Source organism: Strix uralensis, chromosome 2 (assembly GCF_047716275.1).
Source record: "Strix uralensis isolate ZFMK-TIS-50842 chromosome 2, bStrUra1, whole genome shotgun sequence".
Classification (NCBI taxonomy): domain Eukaryota; kingdom Metazoa; phylum Chordata; class Aves; order Strigiformes; family Strigidae; genus Strix; species Strix uralensis.
The window spans coordinates 45,024,128-45,041,811 of record NC_133973.1 but is presented as its reverse complement, the minus strand read 5'-3'; the positions used below and the strand labels follow the sequence as shown (position 1 = coordinate 45,041,811).

At 35.7% G+C, this 17,684-nt stretch overlaps 1 protein-coding gene across 8 annotated transcripts in view; it reads right to left on the bottom strand.

The window, feature by feature from the left end:
• DMD (dystrophin) overlaps positions 1-17,684 on the bottom strand; it is a 1,145,544-nt gene that overhangs the window by 882,943 nt on the left and 244,917 nt on the right. For all 8 annotated transcript variants that reach the window (XM_074858566.1, XM_074858564.1, XM_074858568.1 and 5 more), the window contains exon 7: positions 11,643-11,761. In XM_074858566.1, the coding sequence (XP_074714667.1) occupies positions 11,643-11,761 (119 nt within the window). The remainder of the gene's footprint in view (positions 1-11,642; positions 11,762-17,684) is intronic.

Below are 17,684 nucleotides of genomic sequence, written 5' to 3'. Positions count from 1 at the left end.
ACTCATATATACTTATTTCATTCTCTGTCTTGATGCATCAGACAACATAATTGTTCTAACTGATCTCTTCTCAGTTGTCTTTTATTAGTGATTATTCTGAGCAACCAAGAACTACGTGCACAGTTCCAAAGGGCTTCATTCATTACATTACAGAGTTTAAAAAAAACGTTATAAACAAACATCATTAATTTTAGCTTAAAGCACGGATTAGGAGCATAGCGAGTCCCAGTGGAAGACACAGTATATCAGCAATTAAAACACATGAGAAATTTGGAAAGGAAATAACACAAGATTGGACCTGAATGAATATTTTAACACACTTAAAGCGATGATTTATTTAGAAAAACAATGCTAAAACACAGCATTAGTAATGATGAACAGAAAATTACACATAATGTGATACAGTGGCAAAGAAATCTATGTGATTATTTGTCAGAACAGACTAATGATTACAACTTGACAGACAGGTCTGAGGCACTGTGACTGCAGAACATTAATATAGACCCAAACTTTTATAAAGAACTCATGAAAATTAAAAAACAAACAAACAAAAAAACCCACCCCAAAACCCCCACAACAAAACAAGTTGGAGAACTGTAAATCCAGAGGTAGCTGAAGGACCATGAACTAGGGAGGAGTATAGTCTGCTTAAGCAGGAGGCTACCTTTAGAAGTAGCATTTTGAAGTCAAGAAAAAGACTATTTAGAATATCATTGTTTTCAATGTGTGTGTGCACGCTTAGGAGGTATGAGGTGCTAAAGGTGCTAAATCCACAAAATTTAAAAAGAAAGATTTGTCAAAAAAGGGGGTCATGGTGCAAACATCTGTGTGTTCTTTGGAGTATCTGCAACACCCAGTTTCACCACCAGGTTTCTAGTCTGCAGAAGGATATTGCTGCCCATCTCTCCCTCCTACCCCAATTCACTCTGCTGCTTCTCACCTTGGAAGCAGCTAGACAGAACATATAGAAAAGAAATGAGGGAAGTCTTTACAGTACCTCATTCACAGTGTTCTCAGCATCATGTGAGAACAGTAACTGTTCTCGCTGCAGTTTACCAATTTAAAGAACAACACTGTTACAAGATATAACAGTTTTACAGAAATGTATAGTGGTGTGCCTGAATTGTACCACCACTACAAATCCAAGGCAAATATGATGATCATCTGTAACTATGAGGATACATAGTCTCTGTTAATTATACTAACACTACCCCTGCTTTTATTCATAAAATATAAAACATTTTGTGGGTATCACTGCTGTTAGATTCTTCATGTATTTTAATGCAGTTCTCATTTCTTTGGTCTTCTGCATTTAGACTTATCAAGACATTAATGGAAAAATATACATACTTTATTTAGATTTTATATTATTTGTGCTACTATGATCCTATAGAAGTATTTAGTCAGACATTAACAGGGCAATAAGACACGCGCTTAGCATCTAAATTCCTGTTATACCATGAGTTTGCTTTCTTTTTTTTTTGTTTATTCTTGCTGGCTCATATATTTAGCAGTAGTATTTTTATATATATCATACACATGTGCAAGGGCAGACAAAAGTTTAAGATATATCCTATAGAAAACCATTATGCCCTAGAGGAAAAGTGTGTTAAGCCCTCTTCCTCCTAATATTGTTACTTCTGTTCAAACTACATGATCTCCAGAACTTCTGGAGTTCAAGACTCCCTTGAGTCTTGGCTCTCCATAATGTCTAGGAAATACAAAATTCAGTGGTTGTTCCTGTCTTAACAGAGAAGAAAAAAATTAGACCAAGGGAAGGACAAGTAAATTTTAAAATATTTTCATTTATATGCATTCAGAAACAATCCTCCTCCTTTGTCAGAAGGTCCTCAGGAAAAGGATTATTTTCCCATCTCTATTTGATGCATGACAAACCAGTTAAGAACTATTGTTTTATGTGATCTCCAATGCTGTAAAAAATATATTTGTAGAAGAGAAAAAACTTTTAAGTTCTGCCTAACAAATTTTGTTTACATGTGTTTTCCTACCACATGGCTCTTTGCAACAGTCCTTATTTTCCTCACTTTCAACAGAAAAGCATTACTGGAAGTCCAAAAGATGGCATATGTGCTTTTATGTGACACATATGGTGAGGTCATAGACAAAACATTCTTACTGACAGAATACACTTGAAGCAGCACAAGAACAGGTCATATAGAAAAAACATTCACAGTGTTAAAAGATTCCTTGACCCATTTCAGCTGAGAAATACACTCAGCCAAGTACATTTCACAACATTGAGATTACTCAGTAGTGTATTGTCAGCTCCAATGTATCTTCCATTACTGTGTGCTCTGGGCTTCATTAAAACAGGGAGCTAACATTACTGTTGACAAGGCAACAGAGGTCTGTGGCCCATTAGAACACAGGCAGAGCTCCTTACTCAGTCAAAGCAGATAGAGGCAGATGTGTACTCTTTTAGAGTCTTCATTCTTATTTCATATACAAGTCTTGTGACTGACAAGGACTTTAAGATCAAGCTGGTATTCCCTAACATTATCTTTAAGGATGAATGTTTGTAAAAAATACAAGGAAATAACATTTCCTAGATCTTCCCCATTCCATTTTTTTCCCTTCGTTTTTTACTTCTTAATGAAAACAAATGTTCAGATGTAAATATTTCAGAAAATAAGACTTAAAAAAGCTCCATTGCTTATAACAGAAGTAATGGATATTATTTTTAGAAGGCTGAACTGCCAGTGGTGTCACCGGGTACCATATACAATTTCTCCCCAAGTAACATACCAGAAAACCTCTGAATTCAGTTCTCACTGCAAAGGTCTTCTGGGCTGGCTTACATAGTGGAAAGATAATAGCTTACTTTTTGCATTTGGGGTGAAAAATAATAGTCTTCACTATTGACACAAAATATGGAATATTTTGGACAACATGGAGTTGTTTATTTTTACATCTTGCCTACACTAATATTACCAAGATGCTTATATTTATGTGTTTGAAAGAGTCTGAGTGACTCTGAGTTAGATTCACATTCTAAACACTGAAGAGACCTGTTCAACTCTTTTTACCAGAATAAGCTATTGAGAAATATCAATCTTTTCTACAAGGAGTAGAAAAATATACAGTGTAAGTTACATCAGTTTGAACAGTAATAAGAAAAGACTGTCTTAATTTCTAAATATTTTTAGACCTTCCATATACTGATTGTTATGTTTAACAGTTGCTGAACTACCCTACAATAGCAGCTGCAATGTAAAGTTACTAGAGCTCTTTATAATTCAAGTTCAGTACTTCAAATAATATCATAATCTGAAAATCCATTGTGATAGAAAATCTTATAATTTCTTTTGTAACCTATGTGCCCTGCTCCCAATTAAATCCCAGTTATTTTAAGTTTTCCCACTGATAAGAGGAAGGACCTGTTTTGTCCTTGAGTCTCTTAACACAGTACCCTTCAAGTAATTTATTTCCATGAATATCTGTAAAACTTACTGATTGTCGAGTAGTGTCTTGATAATTAAATTGCTCACAGGTCAATGAGGTAGTAATAAATCTATTCATAAATACGGAAGAGAAAGTGGTTTTAGATGGAGGCTAGTGAATTTATTATTTTTGCTGACTATTTCTATTTGCTTGACACTGCAAAGAAAAAGGAGGACGTTCATCTTATCAGTAAGAAAATATGAAATGCAGTTTAATTTGGGGGGCAAATATTTCTCAAAAGGATCTGTAAAGTAAAATACTACAACAGGAATATAGATCAAACTAGCAACTGCTTGAGAAACCTATTTGTATTACAAATTCATTCAGATAAGAGTTTACCTCTTGCACTCCATAGCCAGTAAATTGTATACTTTTACCGTTATTTTTGAAGGTATTTCCATAGCCCTTCTCTTGCTCTGCCTTTCAGAGCTGTGCTACAAACTAAAGACAATGTACACAGTATGACATGATGACATATCCAGCACTTAGAGCTGCAATTCATACTGACAAACAGTAAAGTAATAGTTAAAGGGTTATGCTTTTACTGTTGTACGTCAATGCTGTAACAATGTTAATGCAAATCCACCCCTGCTATATGTAGTTCCAGGAGAAGGCATGCTTAGAGATAAGCAGAATTCATATGCCAGAACACAAATAAGACTTGAAGAAAGTAATTCAACACATTTTTTCTATATTTTTTTAAAAAGGAACATTTTAAAACTCAAATAAATAGCAGGGAGAAGGGACATGATTAAGAACTCCTAATTCCTTTTAAGGGATTTATCTTTTTCCTGTTGTGAACAGTACTGCTAAGAGCTAACAACTGCTCACTGACTGGCTTGATACAGGACATAATTTTAGAAGTCAGTGTCTACACCAAAACCATCCACTAATCATACATTCCACAGAAACATTAAAAAAATTCACAGCTGCAGAATACCTCAACAGAGCTGTTGACAGTGGTCAGGAAATGCAAATTAGATACAATGGCTTTGATAGTTCATGTGAGTATATCTTTACACTGCATTTTATATTGTTACTTTTGAAATAGAAGCAAAAGCAAGCCAGAAATTAGACATTAAAATATATATAACTGATGACTTATTACTAATGTAAATTTTTCCGACCCTCAGAAAAGGAATTTTTGTTTTGCATTACCTAGCTCATACACACAGGTTCAAATACTGACAGAATATTGAATAATCAAACCAGCAAATATACAAAGACAGTTTTCAAACACAATCTTCTGTTGTCACTAAAGGTATGTCTAAAATAAATAACATAATCAGCAATCTTGCAACTTGATAATTCATTAAATTGGCAATAGGACTGAAGATCCCTGCAAATCTGCGTCTGTTTTCTTGAATAGCTGTGTAATAGACACCATGACAGTTTCCCAGCTGAAAATTTACTGCTGGTAACAACTCAGTGGCATTAGTTTAAAAGGCAGCTCCGGACATAAAGCTGTCCAAATATTTATGGATAAAGTCCAGTAACAACATCCTGTAACAATTAACTTCTTTATTATTGTGAATCCCGTAGACTTTCCTCTTATTTAACCAAAAGTATTCCAGGATTTGAGAACCAAAAGGAGCCTGAAGAAAACAATCCTTTTTTATTTTGTTTTCTAACCATTATAAGGTTACTGTGCAACTGAAATAATGATTTCTAAACTTGATCCAGCATTTTCCTTGACTGTTCTCAGAAGCACAATATCAAACATAGTTCTTGTGACTTGTCATCCCTCTGCTTTAAAAAAAAAAAAAAAAAAAAACAAAATTAAAAAATCCCAGACACTGGACTAGGCAAAACACTTCTAAAGTTTAGGACATTATAGGAAACAATTATCTTCTCATACTCCCTTGACATGAGCCATATCAGCAAGAGCAATAAAATGAACTGAAAAACAGTGCTATCACTGTATACAGCTACTGGGTACAGACAGGGTTAACAACTTCAGAAACTACAATGCTGACAGTTTTTTCCCCCTCTTTCTCTGTGCTGCTGGTATGGTAGAATCCATTACTGTTGAGATACAGAAGTATGCAAAGTCAAGATCAAACAAAAAGTTATCAAATGGAAAACTGTCTGAGTCTCATTATCACTTAATAATGGTGCCAAAAACTCATGTCATCAGTGCAAATTAAGGAAAAATATGTAAAATGTGACTGGGATGGATTAAATGAGGTTTTTATGAGGCTACACAGTTAAGTATAAGAAACTGGATAATTACTTCAGCTAAAAAGGACAGCAGAAATGCCATTATATAACTTCACAGTCTATTTATTATCGGGCTAGCACAAACACAAGACCCAGAAAAATGACAGCAGGGACAAGTTCATTAAACTTAGAATCAGATGTTTATTGCTACAAGGGAGCACACAACCACTTCATCTCCTGCTGTTGTTGCCTCCTGTTGCTGTTGCCTCTGCTACCACATTCACACTCAATTGTTGTAAGGGGAAGAAGACACAGCTCAGGTATATTCCCAGATTAAGTTTCCGAGAGAGCATTCCCTACTGTTCCTCAAAAGATTCTTCTGCTCCTACATGGCATGTGTATTTTATCCCCAAGTAAAAAGTAAAAGTGAGTATACAGCCAATAACATGTAACTGCTGTGTTGCTAACCATAACAGCTGTTTGTTGCTGTTTGCTTGTCCTGTTCTTTGCTTGGTGAGATTTAAAAAGATGGTCATGAAAAAGTGGACACACAACAAGGAACATAGTACCCTTTAGTATATTTTCTCAAGTTTGTATGCGCAGACTGGAATCATGTTCTTCCACAACTGCAATACAGGTAGAATGATCACAATGAATCAGTTAACTACTAAATGATATAACTGCAGGTACTGGTAATTAGATGTTATTAAAAGATACAGACTAATCTTAACAGCTTGATCAATTGTTAAAACTTTCATATATACAAGTTATAATTGCTAATGTCATCATCATTTGGTTTATTTGCTTAAGATATTTTAAGTTTTGTGCTGAAATTAGCTGAAGTGAACCCATACCAACAAAGATGGCAAGTATCTCCATCATTACTCATTCCCCATACATAACAATAGCTTAGAATAACAAGTGAGGAACAAAGGGAGCTGAAGACTTTAAGTTTATAATTTTTAATATAAAAATGTTCAGAGTGTTATATTATTTATGTCTAAAATATTCTAAATTCAAGAGAGCAGTCAGAGATTAGCAACCTGAGTTATTTATATTGAAAAGAATCAACAAAAATATTTTCAAGTCAGCAACTCAAATTTACATCCAGAATACCACAATAGTCATCACAAAGGTGCGAAAAACCAAACATTTTCCTCAGTTGTACCAAGAGTAATGATCTTCAAAAAAAAGGAAAAAAGAAATAAAAATAACATTAAAAAATACACATTACTGTAGTAGAAATTTTCCACATTATAGCTTTGCCATTGAAATCTGAACAAAAATCGCTGTTAAAATGACCTGGGTTTGGCAATGTTCATTGCATGATATTTTGAGTTGAATAAGACATGACTGGAAGCTCACAAATATTAATTTTGAACAACCAAAGGAAAATAACTATTTATTCTTTGGAAGGATCACAGAGAGTGTTATCAAGATTTAAAACATCTTAGCTGCATAATCATAAATGTCTTATAACAAAAAGTCACCGTGAGTTACGTAGGCACATTTTGGCCTAAAAAGTTTAATTTGCAAACACATTTTTCCTTTTGAATCCTGCACTAATCTCTAGGTCTTCATTAACACTCTTCTAAATTACACTTTCTACCATCAATCTATTTCCCCCACACCTCTTTATTCTTTCCCTCATTATCTTTCATACACTACAGAACAGCAGATAGGTGTTTCACTCACTGGCAAGATTCAATCAAAAAGATCATAGAATATCTCAAGTTGGAATGGACCCATAAGGATCATCGAGTCCAACCCCCTACTCCTCACAGGATTATCTAAAACTAAATCGTATGACTTAAGGGCGTGGTCCAGATGCTCCTTGAACTCTGACAGGTTTGGTGTTGTGACCACTTCCCCAGGAAGCCTGCTCCAGTGACCAATCACTCTCTCAGTGAAGAACCTTTCCCTAAAGTCCAAACTGAACTTCCTCTGATGCAGTTTTATAACATTTCCTTGTGTCCTATCACTGGGCAGCAGAAAGAGGAGATCAGCACCTTCCCCTCCACTGCCCCCCTTGAGAAAATTGTAGACTACTCTTCTCCAAGCTGAAGAAACTAAGTGACCTCAGCTGCATCTTGTAAGTCTTGCTCTTGAGGCCTTTCATCATCTTGGTCACCCTACTCCGGACACACTCTAATAGTCTGAAGTCCTTCTATTCAGGTGCCCAAAACTACACACAGTACTCTAGGTGGTGCTGCACCAGTGCAGTGTCGAGTGGGAGAATCACCTTCCTCGACTGGCTAGCTGTGCTGTGCCTGATGCACCCCAGGTCATGGTCGACCCTCTTGGCTTCCAGAGCACACTGTTGACTCATGTTCATCTTGCCATCAACCCAAACCCCCAGATCTCTTTCTGTGGGGCTGCTCTACAGCCTCTCATCCCCCAATTTGTACATATAGCCAGGATTACCTTGTCCCAAGAGCAGAATCTGGTATTTCTTCTTGTTAAATTTCATATGGTTGGTGATTGCCCAGCTCTTCAATCTATCCAGATCTCTCTGTAAGGCCCCTCTACCCACAAGGAGTCCACAGCTCCTCCTGGTTTAGTATCTTTGGCAAACTTTATGTACATTCAACTCCTGCATCCAGCATAGACCTGAATCTTCCACTGCTTTTTCATGACAGAAGAGAGGAAGGAAATCTGCCCTTTATGTTTTTCTATACACCTTTTCAACATCAGGGGAAAAAAACCCAACAACAAAACAAAGAACCAATAGCTAACATCTATTTAAAATTTTTGCTGTGGAATGGGGTCAGCTTTGTCACCTGTCTGAACAGGAAAGGGAAAAGGCTGGAATAAAGCTCCTACCACATATCTCATTCTTGCAGACAAGTTTGCTTGCTTTTTTTCCCCTAATATTATGAACATTCCGATACCAAAATAGCTCTACAAAATTTATTCTATGCCGCATTTGTAGCGTATTTTGGGCATTTATATCAAAACACAGTATCTTCAGATAACACCTGATTAATCACAATCTTTCCTTAGCTAATTTTGTTTAGAGGAAAGCTATAAGCAGGAAGACATATCACTTGCTATTTTTAAGAGGAACTTAGTAAGGTTGCATACTCTGTGAAGACATTATCATGCTTCATAGACAAGATACATGAACAAGACAATTTTGTCAAATTACTTTAGGACTTGTATAAAATAAGAATTTCTTAAGATGATGAAGGGACACAGAAAAACCTTTTACAGGAGATGCCTAGTGTTTTTGCCTGTGTTTTAAGATGCTTGCATCGTCAGTATAAATACAATTGTTTAGGGTAGGTTTTGTCAAGTTCACTTGCTTAAAAACTAAGCAAAGTGCTTGCTTTAAGATACGTTACTGATGTAAAAAAGCACTCTTAGTAGTCAATATAAGAGAAAAAAAGCAAGAACCATTGTCTCTGAATGAATCAAAAGTTTTAACTTCCACAACACAGCTTTTACAGTAAATACTTAAATATAGCCTGTATCTTAACCACTTTGGAGATTGAAATGGAGATCAAATTCTGAAACAGTGTTTTAAAAGCTGCTCAGGCAATACACTCAAAACATCAACAACCTCGGAAGCAAACGGACTACTTCTCATGGGACAGACTTGAAATATCAGCAACCTTAGAAACAAAAGAATTTCATATATAACCTAGAAAATCAATGTCTGGCTGAATAAAAATATTTACTTTTAAAAATGCAATTGCTAACACAGACTCCCTAGTCATCTGTTTCAAGAGGTATCAATCATCAGTAACTTCAGAACACAACCAAAAAAACCCAAATCCTTTTTTTGACTGCTGCATATGGTTGCAGAAGAGTAGGGCTTACTGAATATCAGCTTCCTTTCTACAAATTATTTTCAAAATATCAAGACAGCAAACATTTAATTAACAAAATCTAATTTTAAAGTGTTCACAAATTACATATGTGCTGTTTTGACAAATATTGTTACATGAAAATACTGTTTCACCACTGAATGCCTACTCCTTTTTTGTCCTACTACAGTAGCACTTTGCAGTTTTAAAGTTAACAGTGAGAGGAGAGAAGAGAATGTTGTTACACAATATGCTGTTAAGAGATATTTGAGTATCTAATTAGGAGAGGTAAAAAATATACAAAGTAAAATTACAGAAGTAGTATGCTGGAATTTTCAAATAAGATTCCTCACTTACTTACCTACCAGTAATTCTACTTTGCAGCCTAGGAATAGATTTATTATCATGAACAATATTGTAATGGTTTCACAAATTCATATGTTTTCAAATAGGTACAGAGTTTACTTTTTATTTGGAAAAGTTTGCAGCTTTTAATTTGTAGAGTTAAAAATCATAGGTGGCAAGCACCACAATTTACAACACTGAATAGCAAATAATTACAGCAGATATTTGGAAAACTACCAATGTTTAAGGGTTTTTCAGTTGTTGGCTAAACAACTGCAAGTATCTTTGCCAAAAGCAGAATAAAATGTCTAATCAGAAGTGACTTATGCATACAGAAAATAACTTATCCGCTAATCTATTTTAAGAAGAAAGTTCAACCAATTATAGCAAAGACTGCAACCATATCTATTCAGTTGTGCAACCCAGTTTTCAACTCCGATCTCATTCAGAGTTCACAAGCTGAATGTCATGCTTTAGCATGTAGAAAGCCTGTTCCTCCTCCAGTGGTTCACACAAATTCAGTTCTAGAGATGAAAGATAGTGTCCTAGCAAGCCATGCTGTACTGGTTTTACTGTGCATTCCTTTCACAAGTTGCACTACAGACACCCCATACATTTCTGGTACAAGGGGAACTATTTGACTGCAGACAAGATGGACACTCAGAGGCACACACAAAGCTTTCACCTATGAGGTGGCAAGTCCCTGTCCTTTGATTCAAATCTTACTTGCTGCTCCAATTCTGAGAACTGCTTGAGAGCCTCCTCTTTTAATTCTACACAAAGCAAAGTATCACCTTCTTGAATTAAACTACCTCCTCTAACCGTTTTTTCACTCTACAAAGCAGTAAGGTTACAGAGCAGAGAGCTTTATGATGCTGAACTACATCATAAGCAGACAGTTTTTTCACATATTTCTCCTAGGGAAATACATGGGATACAGGTTATGAGTTCAATCTTGAGACACACCCTACTATATTTAAACATTAAGAGACCCAATGCTATGTTTTAGACTAATTTTCACATTTTGTTAAATTCTGATTCTTCCCGTCATAAACTCACCACAAGGTGAGCTACTGAGAACAGCACAAACATAGAGAAAACTCCATTTATTAGTGGCTTAATAGGAAATTGCATGAAAATATAGCATATGGATCATGCTGTGGAAAAAGACAGTGTGTATATATACAAAGGCATACATAAAAAGTAAGTAAAATAGCTGTTCAACATCACATTGTAGTAAAGAACGTTTAAGAAATGTTCTCCAAGGGAAAATTACCTAGGCTCTCAGCAATTCAGAAAGTTGGGCAGAGAACATACAGAAATGGACAAAATTAAAAGGATAATGTGAAAACCAAGAAACTTTTCAAACATGACTGCATAAGGAAGTTCAAAAGACAGGTAAGACAAGTCTATTACATATAAGACTAAATGATAGTGATATGAGTCATGTCATCCTGAATAAATTTCAATATACAGAAGATGTATAAGTCATATTTTAAAGATATGAGTATCTAGAGTTTGAATACGCATTTTGGATATGTATTAAAAGGTAATTTGACTCATGATCTTTCCAGAAGATATGAAAGCTGCAGATGCTCTAAAGCTTTGAAACAGAAATCAGCTACTTATTGAGAGACCTTTAATTCAGTGCACACACATTAAACCTCTGGCCCCAAACCTGGAAAAAAATTGCTTTAGAGCATGTAAGGTAGTTCTTAAGATATTTCAATAGAGCACAAAGATAACATTAAAACATAAATAAACAAAGGATTTTGCTTCAGTTTATGATTTATCTTGCAAAACCTTAATCTAATGCATGGAAAAATTCATTTTTCATGTAGAGAAAAGAACATAATTTCTACTAACCTTCAGGATCAAGGAGTTTCTCTATGCCCAGATGTTGCCTGGCTATGTTGAATGCATGGTCTAATCGTTGTACAGGTGACTGCTGAGAAGCAACAGCATTCCAATCAAATAGGTCTGGTCTAAAGCAAATATAAGAGGAAGAGTAAATTTCTTCTTTTTTAGCATTAGATTTAATTACATTTTTCTATAGCTATCAGCTACTACTTTTTTATTTTCTTCATGAAAGAACTTGCAAAGTTCTGGAATGAATAAAGCTTGGTTTCTAATGGTTTTGCATCCTATATTCATTCATATCCATCACCATCACATTAATCACATTTCTTATTCTCCACTAAGTCCCAACAGCCTATAACCTCACTCCCCCAAACCTCCTGATTTCACCCATTGTGCTCTGCTCCTGTCACTGCCTAAAATGTCAGCAGTGGGCTTGCTCCCCTCTTCCAGTCCTGAAGAGTGCCTGGGTGAGAACAACCACGTGCTGTGGCTGTGCACACAGGGACTGGCTTGTGGCAGGACAAGCAGGAGAGATATCTGCTGAGATAATTTTGCAGTCTTCCTCCTCTCTCCAGCCACTAGATTTTCACTTCACTTCACTTACTATTTCAAAGAATGTAATTGCTTCTGAGATTACCAGCTTGTTGTTATATCCAATTGAAACCAGACAACAGGTTCAAAAATTCATGACCTGCCAATGTATGCAGTATAGATGCAAGTGCCACTTTTCTTACAAATACCTTTAAAAAATACACACTTTTCAGAAGAGTATAAAACTGTCTTCCATTCATAGGTTTTAGCTGATAGAAGCAAAAGCACTAGAACACTAAATGCTCTTGAAGAAAAAGACAGAATGACCAAAACTGAATTACAGCTCAGATACTCAATCTGAGGCTCTTGTATTACCAACTGCACTGTTTGCAATATAAATAATGTTGATACACTGTGATCTTTGGCATTTCATCTGAGAGTTATCCATTAGGATATCAGAATTTGTTATCAGGCATTCTGTAAAAAAAAGTTTAATCAGGTATTTTGTAATTAATGTGCATATAATATGAAGAAAACAAACTATACTATTTGTGACTTTGATAGTGTCCTAAATCAGAAAACATTTGAACGTATAATTTTATCTACAGATAAATTGAGTAGGTTATTTACACAAATTAAAATGTTGCAATTAGTTATGACAGATTTATTTACATTTTTATTAATTTTAAAAATTAATTTTAAACAGTCTCCCATAGTTATAGTAGATGGCAAAAACGCTTACTACATCATACTGTACTAATGTCAAGAGAGCAAAGGAAAAATGCGATTTATGCAGTAGTAATTTCCCAGTTACCTTTGCTGTCCAATTTTTTTTCTGAGAGGAGTGATTTACATAGTAACAATTAAGTTATTCTAAGGTATTTTGTTTCTCTATGCAGAGAATCTTAAATATTATTTAAAAATAGAGGTTTCTCATTCCCACATACAGAATAACTTCAAAATATTAAATTTGGCTGTGGGCAGGATGGGGAAGGGAGAGGAAACTTAGGTGATAATTTCCGTTTCTTGTCATGGATGCATTAAGTCCATGATCTCATAGACTGGTTTGTGTACTAAAACACAAGCATTTTCAAAATGCATATTATGTCTGCACATTTTTTCCATCCTCCTGGTAGTGGGTATGACTGGGATGGAGTTAACGTTCTTCATAGCAGTCCATATGATGCTGTGTTTTGGATTTGTGGTTAAAACAGTGTTAATAACAAACCAATTGTTTGGCTATTGCTGAACTGTTCTTACACAGGATCAAAACCTTCTCTTTTCCCCACCCCCTCTGCCTCCCCCAGGCAAATAGGCTGGAGGTGGGCAAGAAGCTGGAAGGAGACCCAGCCAGGACAGGTGACCCAAACTGGCCAAAGGGATACTCAGAATCACAGAATCATCAAGGTTGGAAAAGACCTTGAAGATCATCCAGTCCAACCTTTAACCTAACACTGACAGTTCCCATCTACACCATATCCCTAAGCGCTATGTCAACCCGACTCTTGAACACCTCCAGGGATGGGGACTCCACCACCTCCCTGGGCAGCCCATCCCAATGCCTAACAAGCTGTTTTGTAAAGAAATACTTCCTAATATCCAGTCCAAACCTTCCATACTCCATACTATATAACTTGGTAAGCAATAAATACTTCTGTAAAGGAAGATGAGGGTAGGGGATTTTGTCTTCCAAAGTGGCTGCTGCTTGGAGACTGGCTGGGCATCAGTTTGCTTGTGGGAGATCCTGAGTTACTGCCTTTGCATCACTTGTTTTTCTGTTCTTCTTTCCTTCCTTCTTTTATTAAAGAGTCTCTATTTTGACTCATGAGTTTTCTTGCTTTTGCTTTTCCTATTCTCTTCCCTGTTCCGGGAGAGGAGGGGGAAAAGCAAGCAAGTGGTTGTGTGGGTGCTCAGCTGCTGACTAGGGTCAACCCACCACACTCCTACACCTTACACTACAGGCATATGGATATTCTTCAATTCTTTATTTTCCCCAAATTTAACACTTATTGGCTGGCATATGGCATAACATGCATAAGCTCATACATCAGATTTAGCAAAGAGAACACTATAGTAACCACAAAGCTATCTGTTATGACTTTCTTAAAAAGCTCTGCAAGGATGTGTTGAACAAATACTACAGAGACTAGGGTGTAAAAAGATTATTCAGTGACAAAAGCTTTTAGGACAAGAAAAGAAAATAATTATATCTGAGGGACTATGTTCCCCCTCCAAATGTTTTTGCAGAAATTTGGTTTGAGTTCTAATCACACTTGTGCTGCTCAGACCAACACATTATGTCAACACAACCATGACTCATTTGGTGATACAAGATTTTATACACAGGAACATGCCTTATTCTAACCAGTCTGGACTTCACTGGGCAAGAACAATAACATTTAGAATTATTCATTGAGGAATGACACAATATTGTCTTATTCCTCTTGAAAAACCTCTCATCATTAATAATATCTTAGATGTTCAATTTCATCCAACTTCTCAATAGCGTAATCCAGGAGTATATTTTCAAATTAATGTGTCCAGATAGGCCACGATTATTACCATCACATCTTCTGTAGGGGTAGGATTCTCAATATAAGACACAGAGAAAATTACATTTTTTTTAAAAAAAACAAACCAAACACCCAAGCACTCATACAAATACAAAACTTTCAAAACCAAAGTTTCAGACAACGTCATGTTGTAGAACACCTTGGTTGAATTTGCATGCTTACTAGCTCCACTGCATATGCATTTTCCTGTGTAGAGCATACACAGCATCTCCCTTTTTACACTTACTACGAATGGCAAAAATTTGAACCTTCTGAGATACAGCTATAAAAGAGAAGTAGTAAGCTTCAGTAAGTCACTGACAGGTTTCTTCTGAATTTTCTTAGTATTGTACATAAAGAAGACAGCACAGATTCCAAGCCAACTTAAATGTATATAACCACCTACTGCAACTCAGCTGTGACAAGCATCAACTTAATTAAAAAAAAAAATAAAAATTCAAAAAGCTCTCCTTAATCCAACAGCAATTTAACTTTCCTGATTTTCCATTTGCTGAAATAATACTTGACTATACACATTTTAGTAGCACCATGTATAGAATAAGTGTGTCATAATGTCAGCTTGGAGCATCAGCTTCTCAGTGCTATGTGTGTAGATGTTTCACTGGGTATATTTATGCTGCAATACTGCCAAGCATGATTGCAGGAGATATTACAGCCTAGAAGATTAAGAATTGTGTATATGGCAAATAGCTTTTTAAAATCCCTGAAACAATACTGAAACAGAATGTCAAATAACTATTATTAGCTTTCTAAGGAGTTCTAAATGCAGGGCTGAGCAGGTATGAAATAGTAGAGAAAAGAAATAAAATGGAATACTGATTTTCCACCTTTGTTTGCTCTCTCCATATTGTTCAAATTCTACAAAGAGAGAGGAAATCTGTTCTCACATAGTGAGCAGCCTGGTTCATGTCTGACAGGGAGTAAGTAAAGGAGACATAACTAGCAGTCTTCATTCCTCTCCCTGAATACATACAAGCATATGCATGTTCAAAGAAGTTAAAATTAACTAGAACATGTTGAACTCCATCTAGCCACTCACCGAGCAGCTAAAACAGCGCTGGTCTTGTATTAGTTTATGACAAGATCATGGAGAGCCAAAATTGAAAGGATTAAAAGCTTCAGTGAAGAAGTTTTATAGTGTAAAAATCAAAATTTATACGGAACACAAGGTACATTTTGTACCTGCAGTACCTATAACTAGCAGAATGGAAAAACAACAAAAGAAAAAAGTGGAAAAAAAAAAGCAAGGGAAAAACAAACGTGAAGTTTTTCAAAATACTTTTGCAAGGAAAATACTCACAAAGTATAAAAGGGACTCTTTTTTTTTTTCCCAAACCAATAACATAATTTATGGTGGAAATAGATCAGACAAGGTAAGAAAATTGAATCTGGAATATACCAAGGCCAAACAAATACAGCCATACCTCTATGTAGAAAATAAAGTCACGGAGAAGACAAACCACAGTTACTACAAAAACCAACAGGTTACCATCGAATTTAAAGCAAGAAACAAAACAAAACTCAGAGGCAGGAAACAACTGTCTAGTAAATTCATCCCACCACAATGCTCTGTTCCTAGCCACAGCCCCTATCAGCAATACACAGTTTCAAGACACATCTTCAAAGTTTACTCTTATTTTCCCCCAGAGACCACCTACTAAATCTTTGTCAGAAAGGGAAAGCTAACTTTCATCAGGGCAGCTATTGATATTATGACCAAATAACCCCCACAAGCGTTTATAAGCAGTGAAGAAAAAGTAAACAGCATTTCTGATAGTTGGTTTATTTACTTACTAAACTCATTCAAATAAGCTTTTTCCATAGGAACCTGAAGTTAATTCATCTAAGATGCATATGACAGTGAAACCTGAAGAGGTAATGAATTTTGCAAGGGTGCACATGCAAGAAAAGTAAGAGAAACAAAGCACACACTCCAGAGGGAGAATTCTGAAGGAACAAAGGGAAATATTTTGAAGATACTTTAACATCACAGGATGGATTGTTTTCATATCTTCAGAATTTCTGAAGTGACTCATTTCTACAGTATCACAAGTCTTTAAAACAGCAACCTGTATAACTTACATACCTTTTGGTAAAAAATATTTACACAAAGGTAAGTATGAACTTCACAAAAAAACACCATGCATGCTTTAATAGGCCATTTTCTTAAGCTGTATAAGGTTATAATGTTATAATCCAGCTAAGGTTATAATGCTATGAGAACTGGACTACAATAAAATAATTTAGCAAGAGAGAAACTTATAGATCTAATTTACAAAAAATTTCCATCAGTGTATGTAGAAAGGAGCCACGTTTAGATCATAAAAGATACCATCTCCTTCTTAAGAGAAAAGCTGTGGTTTTCTTGTTGTTCTAACTTTATTTATACAAGAAAATCTTGTATATGTCTTCAGTACTCTCACAATTAAAAAAAAACCAGGAACCAGTAACTAGCATGTAACCTAGTAACTTGTTACAACAAAAGTGTTTTCATACTTCTTTATATTATTGCTTTTACTTCTACTTTTCCTTTAACTTAATGAAGACAAACTTTTGCTTGTTCTAGTCAGGGACCTTTTTAAATTCCATTTTCCTTCTTCCCTCCCCACTCTACCACCATGAAGCAGAAACAGCTGCAGTTAAGTGCTCATTTCTAAGGCAGTCACCTGGCCTAAGTTCAAGCATTTTAAAGGAGCAAGGAGGAAGCTAATGAATGCCACTTGTTCCCACTTCAAAATCCTGATTAAAGGGCCAGGGGAAAAAAAAAGAAAAAAGCATCAGCAAAGTTAGAGGAAAGAGGCAAAGCTCCCTCTGGCACCCATCTGGAGGAAAAAGATTAAAAGAAGTAAATGCGGAAAGCTCTCTGTGATCTGGAGCCTGAAGTAGGGAGAGTTTCAGCTGTAGCAGGACTGATCTCTCTTCCTTAGCAAAACACTAAAGTTTC